At 43.8% G+C, this 18,496-nt stretch overlaps 1 protein-coding gene across 1 annotated transcript in view; it reads right to left on the reverse strand.

The window, feature by feature from the left end:
* KIF13A (kinesin family member 13A) overlaps nucleotides 1-18,496 on the reverse strand; it is a 203,751-nt gene that overhangs the window by 58,074 nt on the left and 127,181 nt on the right. Inside the window, 4 exon segments of the mRNA XM_070361021.1 lie at nucleotides 1,480-1,614; nucleotides 4,004-4,114; nucleotides 6,569-6,781; nucleotides 7,164-7,275. Coding sequence (XP_070217122.1) covers nucleotides 1,480-1,614; nucleotides 4,004-4,114; nucleotides 6,569-6,781; nucleotides 7,164-7,275 — 571 coding nt within the window.

Consider the following 18,496-nt stretch of genomic DNA (forward strand, 5'->3'; position numbering starts at 1 on the left):
CTTACCTTAACACTCTAAATTTAAAACATGTTTAAACACTATAGAAAAAAATACAAAACAAAACCCTAATCAACAGTGATTAGCTAATATTTTGGAACATAAAGAAGTCAGATTTGACAATAGAAAACCTTGAGCTCCAATTTTAACTTGATGACTGTTTATGTGACCATGGCCAAGCCATTTCATTCGAAGCCTGTCCCCCCCTCCTCCCGCAAAACCAAAACAGTATTATTATGATCTAATGAATAGGATTCTTTCTCAAGAATCACTTGAATTAACAGTGAAAGTCTTTGAGAAAAGCTATATAAATTCAAGAAACACTGAAAATAGTTTCATGGAGAATATTTTCAACTTTTAAAATGATAAACAAAAGTTGAGTTGCTAATACTAAATTACAGAGTATTCATGCCTGTGGGTTATACAGTGTACATGTTAGCATGATTCTTAAGTACTTCAAAACTCAGACATGTGAGGACTGTGATTCCTGCTGGTTGAGCCCAGTGTGCAGCCCCTTTGCCTGTTCTGTTGCTCTAAAAGTCATGCAGTCTCTGTGACAATAAAAAGACTTCCCTGTTCAACAGAGAAAGCGCAGTGCATGGTCTTTCAAAATCAAGAATTCAGAAACAATCCCTTACCGCTTCATCCTTTCCTAAATGAACAGATCTTAAGTCTGTGAGCGGACTCTCAGTAAGTCAGGGGCTATTTATGTCATATTTGTTTCTGGAAAAAGTAGAATAACAAGGATTCTAGAAGACTGAGGCTCCTTTCTTCACTTCAAGTTTATTCTCCACTGCATTCTGCATATTCACGAGGCAGCTCAGAATCCCTAACGAAGGAGTTTGACAACCGCTGCAGTGACTGCTGTAGTATGGTCAGTGACATGACCTTGAGGCCACAGGGCCAAACCCCAAAGCACACACCCATCTCCACACCTGAGGGTGATCATGGGACCAAGAGTTACTTCCTAAGGACGCAGGTTTAGAAGGGATGGATATGGAAGAATCCTAGGGAAAAACCCTAGCTGTGTAATTTCCCATCATAGTCCGCTTTAGGCTTGTGCTGACCTCAAGATCCCCTTAGGATTACTCAGACGCATAATGGTGACTCTCCAGAGCTTCTCAGAATCCTGTCGCCATAGCCAGAGATCACCCTGACACCCCTGGTGGCTCCCCCTGCCCCTCTGAAATCAGCCCAGCTAGGCAGCCCCAGTATAATATTGGTTGGTCCAGAAGTTTGTCGGGGGTCTTTCCATAACATCTTATGGAAAAGATGTTTAGCCAACCCAAACTTTTTGGCTGACACAATACAAAACAGCTAGTTCTCGCTCAGTGGTAACTCGACTGAACTACCATTCCTCTTACTTTTAATGAGAGCTAAGCTGGATACAAAAAGCAAGATCATGGGGACAGGTACCCAGACCCAAGTGGGATCGTACACGAAGGAATCAGGATGGCAGCTATCTGCTCATATACTTCTTACCTTTAAATAATAAACCAGAAGTTCGTTGAGAGCAGGGTCTGCGTTTAGGTTGACCAAGTAGCACTTGTCATCTCCCACTTTGATACCAGAAGTCTCCAGGGAGATCCCCATGCTTTCAAGTTGCCGCTGCCTCTCCTGTGCAGAGACACACAAAAGCAGGAAAGCTCTGTGTGTTGCTCGAGTCAGGAGATGTACCAATGGAAAGTCACTATTTCTGGGGACAACGCCAGTGAAACGACACATTCTACTCAGCTCAACCAAGTTTCTGAGCGTCTAAGACATGTGACATCTTGTGTCAGTGTCATAGGAGCACCAAGGGTAAACCAGGTACCGGCCTGCCCTTAAGGGGCTTCCAGTCCAGTGGAGGGGATGAGACCACAGGGCTAGAGATGAAAGAGGAGAGCCCCGAGCCTCTGAAGAGGAACACTGTGCTGCGGGACTTCAAAGGACGGAGATTGTGATGGGTTAAGAGTCCAGGAAAGGCTTCAGGAAGAGAATACATTTGAGATGGTTCTTGAGGCACAAGAAGAATTTCAAGAGGAAGAAACGGGGGAGTTGCAAGGTAAGGGCAGAGGGAAGTACGGTGAGGACTCAGGATGCGGTGGATGAACGCAGGTGTCAAGAACCCCTAGTCCAAGGACCCCACGTATAACACAGGGAGCGCTGCTCAATGTTATGGGCAGTCTGGAGAGGAGGGGAGTTGGGGGAAAATGGATACGTGTATAAGTATGGCTGAGTTGCTCTGCTGTGCACCCGAAACTGTCACAACATTGTTAATCGGCTAGACTTCAATGTAAAATAAAAAGTTAAAAAAAGAAAAGAATCCCTAGTCAATGTGGGAAAGTAGTGGGAGATGGGGCTGGAAGAGCAGGCCTCTCCTTTTTGCAGAGGGCCTTGAATTCATTCGGGCTTCCCTGGTGGCTCAGAGGTTAAAGCGTCTGCCTCTAATCCGGGAGACCTGGGTTCGATCCCTGGGTCAGGAAGATCCCCTGGAGAAGGCAATGGCAACCCACCCCAGTATTCTTGCCTGGAGAATCCCATGGACGGAGGAGCCTGGTGGGCTACAATCCATGGGGTCACAAAGAGTCGGACACCACTGAACGACTTAACTTTCACTTTCACTTTGAATTCATTCAAGTTATTCATGAAATGTTTTTTGTGTTAGGTACTAACCTAGGGCTGGGAATACAAGAGCAAACAAAACATAGTTACTTCTTTCACCAAAAATTATATTCTAGTGGAAGGACACAGACCATAACAAAATAGACAGGTAAAATACAGAATTTCCTAAGGTGATATGTGCTATGAAGAAAAATAAAGCCAAGTAGGAGTTACAGAAAGTTAGGTGTGTGCTTGTGATATCTAAAAAAACATATAAGCAGAAGGCTGGCCCAGGTTCCAGTTACTGATTTCCAGCTACCTGATTGGGATGGTTCAATACTTACAAGTGGTCAGTGAGATGAAAATGTCATGAAATGCACAGTGTAGAATTCACATCTCACGCATACAGACACTCACACATGTGTGCATGCTCAGTCCTTGCTTTTTATCTCAAATAAATTTCATAACAGCATTTTCTAATGAGCCAAAGAATCAAACACATTGAAAAGCCTATGATGTGCTGCTGCTGCTAAGTCACTTCAGTTGTGTCCGACTCTGTGTGACCCCATAGACGGCAGCCCACCAGGCTCCCCCGTCCCTGGGATTCTCCAGGCAAGAACACTGGAGTGGGTTGCCATTTCCCTCTCCAACGCATGAAAGTGAAAAGTGAAAGTGAAGTCGCTCAGTCGTGTCCGACTCTTCACAACCCCATGGACTGCAGCCCACCAGGCTCCTCCATCCATGGGATTTTCCAGGCAAGAGTACTATTATAAATTCTCTGCCAATGCTTTGCCAGGTGATCTGAAATCACAGATTTTTGTTTAAAATGTGAAAAGCAGGACACATTAAAGATGATTCCTATACCATGCCTGCACAAATTTTGAACTCTCTTCTAGCAAACACAGGGACCAAGTAGTAATTGATACAAGACAATGAAGTCAGTGTCTAAAAATGGATTTTTGTAGGCTCTAGTTCAGTAGAAAAAGCTCCTTAAGGCTTTTTTTTTTTTTTTTTTTCCTGGCTGTCTTTTTTTTTTTCTGGCTGTCTCGGGTCTTAGTTACAGCGTGCAGGATTTTCAATTGCAGCACGCAGGGTCTAGTTCCCTGACCAGGAATTGAATCCGTGTTCCTGCATTGGGAGCACAGAGTCTTACTCAACGGACCACTAGTGAAATCCCCTTAGGATTCTTTGAGGATGACAAGTCGTTTTACAGAAAAGATGGCAAATGAAGAAGAATCACTGTAGCACAGGGAACGATACTCGATATCCTGTGTGATAAGCCATAATGGAAAAAAAAATTTTTTTAAAGAATGTCTATATGTGTATAACTGAGTCACTTTGCTATATGGCACAACACTCTATGTCAACTGTACTTCCAAAAAAAAAAAAATCACGGTATTTTAGGCCTGGGTTATTAAGCTACCTGTGCAATTTCTTCTGTTTTCCTGAGCTTCTCTTCCCAAGTCACTGTTAGCTCTTTTATCAGCTTTTCAGACTCTTCCAGCTTCTCTTTCAGTTCAGGGGCCTTCATAGCCTTTAAAATGAAAGCAGAGATATCTGATTTTCTCATTTGTTCCAGCATTATGTACAAGACAATCCCTTATTTTCCTTCTTAAGAGGTTATCAACTGTCTGTTGGAAGCAATTAAGCCACACACTGTCAGGGGGGGTTTTAGATCTTTATTAATCAAATGATGTGAAAGAATAAATGGCTGCTCTTCTTAAAGCCAGAAAAAAGGAATTCCAGTGCCCTGAATTAAAGTGATATAAATCGTCCCAGAGTAATTTTATCCATCATACTTAAATTTCACATTTAAAGACCTCAAAGATGCTAAAGTTCACCTTCAAAATAGCAAAGTATGAGAACAAATTACTTGACTAGATTTGTTTTTCAATAAAACAAAGACCAACACACATCACTAATAAACACATCCCAGTTATATTAACCTACCAGCAAAGGTAGAGACTCTTCTCAACCATTTTAAAATTTGAGTCTGGGCCATTTGAACTACTTTTCTTACTGATGGTAATAAACTTAGCATGCTTATTACTCACTTGGAAATAGGACATCTGGTTAAAAAGGCAGTAATTTCCCTCTGAGTTTGCTCAGTGAGAATAATTAAGAGGTCTAAATATAGACATGCAGCTTAAGAAATCTCAGGGGGCCTTTCCTTGGCCCCCATATGTTTTTATGACACTCTGTAGTAACATGAAACATGAGGCTCTGCAAAGGATAACCCTACAAACAAGAAAGATGGCAGAACTCGGACTGGAAGCTGAAGTGGCAATGATGTGGGTCTGGCTGAGGATGTTGTTAACTGTGTCTCACTGTGTTAACAGAACCTGAGAGTGATATTCAGTGCTGGGTCCAAGGGGACACACATGAAAATTCTATGTGAAGTCTAAGCATCAAAGAATTGATGCTTTTGAACTGTGGTGCTGGAGAAGACTCTTGAGAGTCCCTTGGACAGCAGGGAGATCAAATCAGTCAATCCTAAAGCAAATCAACCCGAATATTCACTGGAAGGACTCATGCTGAAGCTGAAGCTCCAGTACTTTGGCCACTTGATGCAAAGAGCCAACTCATTAGAAAAGATCCTGATGCTGGGGAAAGATTGAAGGCAGGAGGAGCCAGGGACAACAAAGGATGAGATGGTTGGATGGCATCACTGACTCAATGGATGTGAGTTTAAGCAAACTCCAGGAGATAGTGAAGGACAGGGAAGCCTGGCATGCCACAGTCCATGGAGTTGCAAAGAGTCAAACACGACTGAGCTATGACGTGAACCTGCTGTGGTTCCTCTGGTCTACCCCTTTGGCCAGGCACTGTTCTGGCTACCAGGCCTGGATTACAGGGTCACAGCAGAAATGCAGATTCAGAGACAGTAGGGAGGACAGAGATGATCCACCTACAGACAAACTCCAGAGTCATCACGCTCCTCCGAGGAACGACTCTCATCACAGTTTATCAGCATTTTAATTTTCCAAGTGTTCTACCACCCTGCTTGGCATCAATGAAAAACAAATTAAGCTTGAGGCTCTCAGTGATGATTAGAATGATAATAAAAAAGAGCACCATTTATTGAGCACTTCCCATGGGCAACCCATTGTGCTAAGTGCTTTCCAGTATCGCTGTTGTACTAGGGATAAACACAATTAATAAAACATGCTTCCTGCACTTGAGGAACCGGTGGCCCAGAAGAGGAGAAAGACATGTAAGCAAACAGTTACAATGCAGCTCCATGATCAGCAGTAGGTAGAATCTTCAGGTCCCTAGCTCTGACCTCCCTTTGTTTGTGGGGTCAGAAGACAGCAGTAGGAAGGAAGGTGAACTCAGAAGCCTGGGGTACACACCCGAGTCCTGGCAGGCAGAAGCATGTAACCGAAGTTGAGGCACTTGGCCCCCATCTAGTGCAGTGAGACAGTGCCTCCCCTGGCAACAGCTATTGGGAAGTGGGTATGATTATGAAGTCTGGGTAAAGCCAAGGAAAGATGGTAACAATGTAAATGTGATTTGGTTCCCTGTCAGGAGCTGATACAAATGAACCAAATACAAAATGAATTACTCCTAATGCTAATTATTCTTGACTACCTTGTCTGCCCGACTTAATAACGAGATGATACAGAGCTAACCTCTCTGAAAATGGCAAGGCCACGTGGAAGTTGTCATCTACAATGTTAATCAAAGCAGCATCTTTGGGTCTTAGGATTTCACACTGGAAGAGTGTGAAGGGCCAACTGACTGCCTGAAACAGTCAGGCAGTGGCAGCAAGTCTCTTAACTGTCTGCTTCCTCGACTGTCAGTGCCTAGGATGCAGCCTTGCATTTCATGTTCGTTGTCCTCCCCATGCTTAGCACGGAGAAGATGCTCATCGGCTCAGCACTGCTGAAGGACATGAGGGGAGCTGAACTGCGAGCGAGCTCATCTTCAACACTCAGATACCAGGAGCCAGGGAGCCGGATCACAGGGAGTGCTGGGCTCACCATACCTCAGCCTGTGAGAGCTGCTCCCTCAGTTTCTCCACCTCTTCCCGCAGTTCCCGGATGACCTTCGCGTTGGGATCCTCATTCACGACGGCATGGTTAACGATCCTTTTGGCCCGATCTGCGTATCTCAGCGTGGAGAGGGTCTCTTCGTAGTTGTCTGCTGCTGGGCTAATGGTGGCGATCATGGAGGTCTGGCTGTTGCCCCCCAGATTGTCCTGCAACATATTTCAAATAGCATCTTAGAAACAGGGCCTGTTCCAGGCACAACACAAGAGGGAAGCGGCAAATGTGTGCAGATGACCTTCTCTGTGAAGAGAACCTGATGTGGAAACGGGCTTGTATTTCACAAAAAATTTTGTGACAAGAGAACGGTGATCTCTCTCTATTCACATCAAAGCACAATGCCTGTCAAACAGCCTTACAATGGAAAAATGGCAACGGGAACGAGCCTTCGTCCTTGCGTGTTTAGGGATCATAGTAACACTACTGTCAGAAGTTCGCTGTGTTGTCTTTGGTTAGCTTTGCACACATCTCTCAGCTGTCACCACTGAAACAGCCAATTTCTAGTTGGAAAAGAACACGAGAGCAATAAATTACCTTAAGCAGCCAAGTGAGGACTGAGTCGCGATAAGGCACAAATTTGTTTTTACCCTTGCCAGCTGCCTGGTCAGCCAGCGATGAGATAACCAACCCCAAGGTTGTAAGTGATCTGCCAAGAGAAAAAGAAAAAAATTAGTTTTATGGAGAATTTATTTTGTTTATATAATAATCCTTCCAGGTACTAAGTATAAAATTATGCAAAACAGTAAGTCCTTAAAGTTGATCTCATCAAGTCTTCATTCGTGGAGAAGCTGAGAAAATGAAAAACAAAAAGTAACTCCTTTAGTTTAAAAGAATGAATTTAGAATCCCTGTAGAATCTATTTTGTTCAAGAGACAGGAGCTGTGAAACATTTCAGAACCTGGAAACATACATTTAAAAGATTCCTCAAGAGAATTATAATTTACTCTGAATATTATGTTTAAAGTCTCAACCATCTGCTCTTTGAGTCTAACCAGGACTACTCTGGCCTCTGATTTTCTAGGAGTAACCACGTAACTTGTAAAGCATACTTCCATCACAGGTTACAAGGTATATCCTGTTCATCTGCTTAAAGCTGGCAAGCTTTTTTCAATGTGGAGTTACCACAGTTTAACAAAAACAAAGAACCACCCAAACAGAATCCTGGAAGCCTTCCCAGGCCTACTGAGTCACAACCAGTTAAAGGTATCTCCAGGCGATTCACGTGCACATTAAAATTTGAGAAGCGCTGGCTGAACAATACCCAAAGTGATACATACATTCAGCTGCCAGACCTATGAGTCTCAAAATGGTGCTGGGACCAGCAGCATAACATGACCTGAGACCTTGTTAGAAACACACTATCTCCAGACCCATGCAGACTGAGTCAGGAAACTGAGCTTCAACAAGCCTTCCAGAAGATTCTAATGCAAGTAGAGTCTGAGAACCACTGGTGTAGGCTAATGAACTTCCCTTGGTGGAAGTGAAAGTGTTAGTCACTCAGTTGTGTCCAACTCTGTGACCCCATGGACTGCAGCCCACCATGCTCCTCTATCCATGGGCTTCTCCAGGCAAGAATACTGGATCGGGTTGCTGTGCCCTCCTCCAGGGGATCTTCCTGACCCAGGGCTCAAACCCACCTCTCTTATGTCTCCTGCATTGGCAGGCAGGTTCTCTACCACCTGCGCCACCTGGGAACCTCCACTGGTGGTTAATACATATTCTCTGTACTTCGAAAAAAGATTACCATGGAAACAACAGATTGTGGTGTTGAAGAATGAAGGACAGCCTCATATCATAGTTAAGTATTAACTGTTCTTTTAAAAGAAATCAACTGGACTCCAAGTTTAGCAGCCAGAAAAGATCAGTCTCAGGACATCTCTTGGGACTGCTAGGAAGGTAACATGATACCACAAAGACAAAAGGTTTTGTAAATGATGAAAAAATTAAATGCTATTACTTATTTATAAAAACCAGGAAGATCAGCAGGCGACTAGAGGTTAGCAAGTGAACGACAACACAGCTTTCTTCCTAACGTTAACAGTAGATTTCCATTAAATAAGCTGAAGGGAGTAAAACTGTATTTCCCACAAAATAACATTCCCCAAAGGTGAGTCACTGGAGAAGTCACTGAAATACAAAGCAATGCAGAAAATGAGCCAGAAATTTAATAACTAACAGCCGTTACTGCTAAGTGACATAAAGATGTACATCATAATTGACAAATTTAAAAGTTAAACAAATCCACCCCAAGAGAAACAAAAACATATGTCCATACAAAAACTTGCATAAGAATTTCATAGCAGTGATAGTCACAACAGCCAAAAGTGTGGAACCAGCTCAAATGTCCACTGAATAATGAAGGGAAGAATAAAATGCAATATGTCCTTGCAGTGGAGCAGTATTCAGCCGTATGAGAGGAATGACGTTCTGACACGTGCGATAACATGAAGAACCTTGAAAATGTAAGAGAAAGAAGCCAAACAAAAAAAGCCACTGTCCTGGGTTATACAGTGCTCCCCACCATCCAATTCATGTCCAGCAGAGCCTCAGGTGTGTCCTCTTTTGAAAATAAGGTCCTTGCATAGTTATTGGGTTAGCCAGAAAGTTCATTCAATTAGTGACTACGTTGTTAAATAAAGTTCTTGGTGAAAATGTCTTTTACTTTTCTTAAAGCTGAATGAGGAACTTCCCTAGTAGTACAGTGGATGAGAATCTGCCTGCCAATGCAGGGGACATGGGTTCAATCCCTGGTCCAGGAAGGGAGGTCCCCAACCAATGGCTAACAATTTTAAGAAAGAAAAATGTGCATGACCTATATGAAATAGAGGAAAAAAGAGTTCAATATAAGGCAAAAACATGTTTCTGGCTAGATAAAGAATATAGGGCATTTTTCACATTTTGCAACTATTGAAATGGAATTCTCATTTGGAAGCAATCCTTTGGACTATCCTGATTTTTAATACCCAAATGCAGCAGAAATTACTTTAATTCATACCATCCATAAAGAGCTCAGTGACTCAAGAGTCAATATCAGCAACTCTGAGGTTAACAGTGGTCCTACAGCTCTATATAACTGAACAAGTTTATATATAAGCTCTATATAACTATACAAGCCAACAAAGGTCCATCTAGTTAAAGTTGTGATTTTTTCCAGTAGTCATGTATGGATGTGAGAGAAAGGAAGGCAGGAGGCAAAGGGGATGACAGAGGATGAGATAATTGGATGGGATCACCGACTCAATGGACGTGAGTTTGAGCAAACTTTGGCAGTTGATGATGGACAGGGAAGCCTGGCGTGCTACAATCCATGAGGTCGCAAAGAGTCGGACACAACTGAGCAACTGAACTGACAGCTCTATATAACTTGCTCAGTTAGAGAAGCTTATCACTCACAGAGGCCACACTCTTTACCTAATAGTGTGGACATCCTCAAAACAAGAACTTCATCTAAACCTATTATGCTCTCCTTGGAACAAAAAGAAATAAGCTGCAGAGTGAGTGGGACTCAGTGATGACTGAGAGGTCACCAGATCACCAGTGACAAGGGGTCCGTGCCAACACTCCCTACCAAGTCTCACCTAGAAGCAGTGATCTAGGGGCTTCTAGAATCCTAAACACCATTTGAAAGTCCAATGTCTGAAAGTTGGACACCAGGCTTATATATTTTAATGGGAATTTTACTTCCAGGGATCTTAAAATATAACAAAATCACTAATTATGGATCCTGGTAGTCCTGTCGTCTTAACCTGGAGGCAAATGAACAGCTCACAGATATCAGAATGGGTGGGAGTTCCTTGGTCAATTTTAGGGGCTGAAAAGGAATCTTTCTAATTCTAGCAGATCACTGTTCCTTTTCTGAACTTGCTGGAGGTACAGATGGTGTGTGTGTGTGTGTGCTTAATTGCTTCAGTCATATCTGATCCTGTGCTACCCCATGGACTACAGTCCGCCAGGCTCCTCTGTCCATGGGATTCTCCAGGCAAGAATACTGGAGTGGGTTCCCATTCCCTCCCGCAGGGGATCATCCTGACCCAGGGACTGAACCGGCATCTCTTATGTCTCCTGCATTGAGTGGCGGATTCTTTACCACTAGTGCCACCTGGGAAGCCTGGAGATAGTGAGGAAGCTCCTAATCGGTAAATCTCTCACCATAAATTCTTGGCCATGGTGCTGGGGAGGAGAAGGGAGAGGGGCTGGCTGAGAACAAGGAAGACTTAAGCCAGGAGATGACATCTATAAACAACTATCTATAACAAGGGAGAATTCGGGACCAAAAAGAAAGTAAATAAAACTTAGGTGGATCAAAAGCAAAATAAAGTAACTCATTGAAAAAAAATTGTCATATTCCAACTTTTTTTTTTTGCTTTTCTTTTGTCTAGTCAAAGCTATGGTTTTTCCAGTAGTCATGTATGGATGTGAGAGTTGGACTATAAAGAAAGCCAAGTGCTGAAGAACTGATGCTCTTGAACTGTGGTGTTGGAGAAGAGTTTTGAGAGTCCCTTGGACTGCAAGGAGATCCAACCAGTCCATCCTAAAGGAAATCAGTCCTGAATATTCATTGGAAGGACTGATGCTGAAGCTGAAACTCCAGTACTTTAGCCACCTGATGCGAAGAACTGACTCATTGGAAAAGACCCTGATGCTGGGAAAGACTGAAGGCGGGAGAAGAAGGGGATGACAGAGGACGAGATGGTTGAATGGCATCACCGACTCAACGGACAAGAGTTTGAGCAAGCTCCGGAAGCTGGTGATGGACAGGGAAGCCTGGCATGCTGCAGTCCATGGGGTCGCAAAGAGTTGGGCACGACTGAGCGACCGAACTGAACTGATACCTTCCTTAAACCTAGTTCCCTTGAAACTCTAACCATCAGATTCCTTCCCATAGGAGTAGATATGATGTGACGTGAGTTACCTGTATTGTCTAGGATGGATTTCAAATTTATTTTACCATGTTTCCAGTTACTTTTTTCTAAGATCCTAAGTGTAGTACTTATGAAAGTTTATCAGAGCCAGGTGTGTATTTCTCTTTCTATAGATTGTGACCACCTCAGGAGCAGAGATGACTGTGCCTTGCTTAAAACATGCACGCATTCAATATTTGCCAAATTACAGGGAATCTAGAATACACAGAAGAACAGAACATGAACCTCTTTCTACAAAGGACTAATTCAACGATGGTTTTGGTACACACTGTGGCTATTGGCCCAATACTCATTTTCCCTTTTCTCACTTGCTAATGGACACTTGAATATGCTGGGAAGCACACGTCAAGCTAAGAACTCTACAGAGTCCTCTCAGCTTGGAGAAGCCATGAAACACAGTTCTGGCCAATGAGATGCAGAGAGGGAGACATTTGTGGGAGGGGCTTCTAAGCAAGTTATGGTTCTCTGGATAAAAAAGCACATATTCAGCTTATAGAAGCTAGAGGTCCTTCCCCATCTTGTTTGGAACAAAGATGTGGATACGATGCCTAAAATAGTAGAGCTGCCTTGGGGTCAGGAGAACCACATGAACACACACTAAGGTTAGTACAGCTGTGTGCCTGATGGCATTTCTCAGGTGCTGGACCAACCTCTGGACTTCTTTTTAAGTAAGAAGGATGAACTTGTCACTTGGTTGTCACTGGAGTGGTTTCAGTTGCCTGCTGCTGCTAAGTCGCTTCAGTCATGTCCGATTCTGTGCAACCCCATAGATGGCAGCCTACCAGGCTCCTCTGTCCCTGGGATTCTCCAGGCAAGAATACTGGAGTGGGTTGCCATTTCCTTCTCCAATGCGTGAAAAATGAAGTCACTCAGTCATCTCCAACTCTTAGCGACCCCATGGACTGTAGCCCACCAGGCTCCTCTGTCCCTGGGATTCTCCAGGCAAGAGTACTGGAGTGGGGTGCCATTTCCTTCTCCTTCTGTTGCTGACAGCAGAAGGCAATCCTTGGCTTTTACAGAATCAGTTGAAAGGTGATCAAGTTAGTGGCACTGAGTTTAGCACTCCTCCCCAAAAAGTACCCCCTCCTTACGGGAAAGGAGAAATGCAAAATGTGGCAAATTATAGGGAAAGGACAGCACCGCCATATGACAGGACAGGAAAGAAAACAGTGATATCTACAGTATAGGCCTCACTTCCACTCACCGCTGTTATCCAGTGACTGATTAAATCATTAAATCCAATGTTCACCCAATGAGTGTCATTCCCAGTCTCATTTCCATTCCAATGATTGTGCTATAATTCAAAAGCCTGTCCTAACATTTCCAAAAACAGGTTCTTTTGTACATCTGTTCTGGACACATTAAAATGTTATACCTAGAATTCTGACATCAAGTAAAATCAAGAATGAGAGAGTTATATGAGATTCATTGCAGGTTCTCAGAGCGTTTAGCACTGGGAATCTCCAAAGGAAGATTTGTTGTTGTTTTTTAAATATTTAAAAAATTATTTATTTATTTATTTACTTTTGGCTGTGCTGAGTCTTCACTGCTGGTCGGGCTCTTCTCTAGTTTCGGAGAGTGGGAGCTACCCTCTAACTGTGGCATGTGGGCTTCTCATTACCGCGGCTTCTCCTGTTGTGGAGTACGGGCTCCAGGGAGGGTGGGCTCAGTAGCTGTGGCTCACTCAAGAGCTTAGTTGCCCCACAGCATATGGGATCTTCTAAGACAAAGGAGCAAACTCATGTCTCCTGCATCGGCAGGCAGATTCTTTACCACAGAGCCACCAGGGAAGCCCTGAAATATTTTTTAATTTATTTGGCCATGCTGAGTCTTAACTGTGGCATGTGGGATCTTCAGTTGCAGCATGTGGGATCTAGTTCCCTGACCAGGGGTCGAACCCGTGCCCCCCGCATTGGGAACATAGAGTATTAGCCACTGGACCACCAGGGAAGTCCCTCTGAAGGAAGGTTTTATGAGTAATCTTTCTCCAAATTATTTATCTAGGGGTCATTTTCTCCCTAGAGCCACCTGAGGAACTAGTATTTCACAAGAATTCTTTGAGAGAGCCTAAAGGGACAATGGCACATTGCCCCAAAGATGTGGCTGCTACCTTCCCAGGAGCAGATTTTTGCTGTGTCGTTTATGGGTCTCTTTGTGTTAAGATATGTGGATATCTTTCTTCACATACGGGGACCATTCAAGGTACAAGTGGTAAATTAACAAGTACCACCACCTGCCCTTGAATAATGGACAGAAGGCAGGCCACTTTTACTCTTCCGAGATACAAGCTCATGTCGAGTTATGCAGACAAAACCCACTGACATGAGGCTTCCGAGAAGAAATCAACAAGCGTCGTGGAGGGTACTCAAGAAGAAAAAAAGGAGGACGGGGTCACATGAAACATTAGAAATACTGTACTTAAAATTTATGACAATATAAATTATAAGACAGAATCCTAGGGATAACATATATTAATATCCCTCGAACAAGTATTCAGTAGAACCCATTTTTTAGAAATGTCTGGTATATACTCTATTAACCGCAGTAACTGAAATAGAAAAAAGGCTGGGAAAGATACTCATTAGATGAATACTATTGGCATTTAAAGGTTGGCTGTTGCTGGGGATAAAACAGAACCGTCTTTGGTGACATCCCTTGGGGTATGAGAGTGTCCCATGATATAAGTGAATTCTCAGAGAAGCTGAACCAGCCAGGCTCCAGCAGCAGGGAAAGACGTCGTCCTTCCACCCTCAGTAGAAGGGCGAACAGCAGACGGAGTCCCAGGTGTGTCCTCTGCGAAGACGGTCTCCAGACGACCCCTCCTCCCCAGCCCTGAACAGGCCACGGTGGAGCAGCCACACAGTGCCTTGGCGCTCCACGTGAAGGAATAACGTGCGCTGTTAAGCTCTTAAGAGCTTAAGGAGAGATGGAGCTCTTAAATCCACAGCCCATTAAGCAGACACTAATGTCTGTGTGAAGTCCCCGCCAGGTCTGCTTCAGAGGATTATTTGTGTTTCATCCAAAGAAACCCCAATAGGCGGCCGAGAGAAATCTCAGGAAACATGTCAGAGTGCCTTCATTTTAGCCCTCCACTGGGCACTGACGTTAAGGCTTAGAAAGCCATTTGTGGAACTAATGGGCAGCAGTTTTGATAAATGATTTCTTTTCGTTACTAGGACACACTTACAGAGTCCTATGGGTAGGCCTGTTCTAAGTGGGCGACAAGTCGTCACTAATTGAATCCCCACAACAGCCCTACTCAGAGTGTTTCCTCATCCACATTTTACAGGTGAGGAAACTGAGGCACAAAAGGGTCACACCCTTAGTTTCTGTAACTAAGAAACTCCCGTGTCTCCTCTGGGAAGCCTCCCAAATCTTCCAGCTGTGTTGTCATTCATGACCCCACCACACCTTGTGTGTAAGTTTTATGCACTTAATGTATTAATATCACTCCCTCCTCCTCCTCCACTCCGCCACCAAAGATCTCCTTCCCCACCGGACCTTGAACTTCCCGAGGCCAGGGTCTCATCTTAGTCACCCCTTTCTTCTTATCCTCAAACAGTGTTTGACACTTATTTGCTAGACGGAGCAAAACAGTACAGGTCCATTTATCTCTTATCTGATAGCCTTAGGGCCACGTTTGTTTCGAAATTCAGAATGTTTTTGGATTTTAGGAAGTTCAGTGCATACACTTTTACATATGACCACCAGGGGGATCTGGGACAGCAGCCCACAGTAAAATCCATGAACATTTCTACAGCTAAACATATGAATGGCCACATTAAATAAGTAAATAAAGACCATATGTGAAGATAAAGACCTCATCCGAATTCAGATGAGGGTTCACCAACAAGTGAACTACGAAGGAAACAGGAAAAGCATTTGGTTTTCAGAGCACTTTGGCTTCCCTGGTGGCGCAGATGGTAGTCTGCCTGCAGTGGGGGAGACTGGGGTTCGATCCCTGGGTCAGGAAGATCCCTGGAGAAGGACATGGCAATCTACTGCAGTATTCTTCCCTGGAGAATTCCATGGACAGAGGAGCCTGGAGGGCTACAGTCCACGGGGTCACAAACAGTCAGACACGACTGAGTGACTTCACTATGGATTTTGGAACTGCAGGTAAAGGCCTGTGGGCCCCTCTTTCTATGAAGATCTCTAAGACAGCTGTGCAGACCTCATGGCAAGGTCATACTGTGAGATGTCCCATTAAACCGGTGACCATGTGGAGAGCTGGAGGACACCTGGTGGAGACCTGGATCCGTGGTGGGCGCCTGGCATACACGGACCCACTCAGGGACCCGAGAGAGACAGGTGGGGGGTGAAAACAGCCCTGGACTGAGCTTCAAGGGAAAGGGTTCAGACGCAGCTCCACTCCCTTCGAGCCAGTTATTTTAGGAAAAGCACAAGACCAACTTGGCAGACACCCACGGGCTGGTAAATGTGTCTTAAAAAAAAACAGTTTCATGCTTCAGTGCTGGGGGATGTAGCACTTCTAATGTGCCTTTTGGTTTTTCAGATAAAGTATTAATAACTTACTGTTATCTCAACCTATGTGTTCCTCTTTGAGAGCAGTGATGATGCTATAACAAATAATCACAGGGGTAGTGGCTCAAAACCACACAAATCGTCTTATAGTTCTGAAGGCTGGAAGTCCAGAATGGGTTTCTCTGGGCTAAAGGTTTCCTTGCCTTTTCCAGCTTCCATGGGTGCCCCCATCTCTTGGCTCATGGCCCCTCTCTCCATCCGCATGTGAGCAGTGAGCTATGAGGTTTTTCTCACCCCATGTCACTCTGACACTGGCTCTCTGACCTCCTTTCACTTGTAAGGAGCTCTGTGATTACAACAGATCCACTCATCTCACATGCTAGCAAAGTAATGCTGAAAATTCTCCAAGCCAGGCTTCAACAGTATGTGTACGGAGAACTTCCAGATGTTCAAGCTGGACTTAGAAAAGGCAGGGGAACCAGAGATCAAATTGCCAACATCTGTTGGTTCATCGAAAAAGCAAGAGAGTTACAGAAAAACATATACTTCTTCTTCATTGACTATGCTAAAGCCTTTGACTGTGTGGATCATAACAAATTGTGGAAAATTCTTAAAGACATGGGAATACCAGACCACCTTACTTGCCTCCTGGGAAATCTGTATGCAGGTCAAGAAGCAACAGTTAGAACCAGATATGGAACAACGGACTGGTTCCAAATTGGGAAAAGCAGTATGTCAAGGCTGTACATTGTCACCCTGCTTATTTAACTTACATGCAGAGTACATCATGTGAAATGCTGGGCTGGATGAAGCACAAGCTGGAATCAAGATTTCTGGGAGAAATATCAATAACCTCAGATATGCAGATAACACCACCCTTATGGCAGAAAGGGAAGAAGAACTAAAGAGCCTCTTGATGAAAGTGAAAGAGAAGAGTGAAATGGCTGGCTTAAAACTCAACATTAAAAAAACTAAGATCATGGCATCTGGTCCCATCACTTCATGGCAAATAGGTGGGGAAGCAATGGAAACAGTGAGAGATTTATTTTCTTGGGCTTCAAAATCACTGCAGATGATGACTGCAGCCATGAAATTAAAAGACACTTGCTCCTTGGAAGAACAGCTATGACCAACCTAGATAGCATATTCAAAAGCAGAGACATTACTTTGCCAACATAGGTCCGTCTAGTCAAAGCCATGCATTTTTCAGTAGTCATGTATGAATGTGAGAGCTGGACCATAAAGAAAGCTGAGCACTGAAAAGGTGCTTTTGAACTGTGGTGTTGGAGAAGACTCTTGAGAGTCCCTTGGACTGCAAGGAGATCCCACCAGTCAATCCTAAAGGAAATAAACCCTGAATATTCATTGGAAGGACTGATGCTGAAGCTGAAGCTCTAGTACTCTGGCCACCTGCTGCGAAGAATAGACTCATTGGAAAAGACCCTGATGCTGGGAAAGATTGAAGCGGGGAAAAGGGGATGACAGAGGATGAGATGGTTGGATGGAATCAATGACTCGATGGACCTGATTTTGAGCAAGCTCTGGGAGTAGGTGATGGACAGGGAGGCCTGGTGTGCTGCAGTCCATGGGGTCACAAAGAGTCGGACAGAACTGAGCAACTGAACTGAACTGCACTGAACTGACCCAAATAATCTTCTCATCACAACATCTTTAACTTAATGACACCTGCAAAATCCCTTTGTGAGGTAATGTATGCACGTTTTGGGAATTAGGACTTGGATGTATTTGGGGGGCAAGGAGGCAATATTCTGTCAACAGCAAAGTTCCTCTTGCATCCCAACATCTAATGTTCCAGACACATAGTAGAGGCCTACTCAGCTTTTATTCATATTATATAAATGTATATTTCCAACCATCAGTTTCCTCATCTTTAAACAGAGATATAAATACATATAATGAACCTCACATGAAATAATGCATATGAAAGTGTCCACAAACTAAAAAGAACCCTAAAAATGTAGGTATCTCACAGACTAGTAGTAAGGAATACATACATCCATTTGTGAAAGAGCCACATAAAGAAAGACAGCAGGATGCTAAGAGAAATCCATTCAATTTATTAAGTCATAATGGAAAAGAGCTAGTAGCTGGAATATCTAAATCATGTTATGTGTGGCCTTGAGGTAGTCCAGTTTGAGACACTATACAATTTAGTGTCCAAATTGGGGGTGGGGGGGCACTATTAATATTTCCTCTGGGACAAATATATCAATCAGGACTCCTCCAGGCCAACACAACACTTGGGCAGCTGAGTGTGTGAGCCTTGGCTCTGGAGCCAAATTAGCTACAACCAAGTCTAAGATCCACGCTTGGAGCCCTGTGACCTTGGATGTATTACTTAACAGCTCTCTGTCTTGGTTTCCTCGTCTGTAAAATGGTGACATGAGGCTCAGGTGAATTATTACATACAGAGTACACAGTACAGTGCCTAGGATCCAG

Source organism: Bos mutus, chromosome 23 (assembly GCF_027580195.1).
Source record: "Bos mutus isolate GX-2022 chromosome 23, NWIPB_WYAK_1.1, whole genome shotgun sequence".
Lineage (NCBI taxonomy): Eukaryota > Metazoa > Chordata > Mammalia > Artiodactyla > Bovidae > Bos > Bos mutus.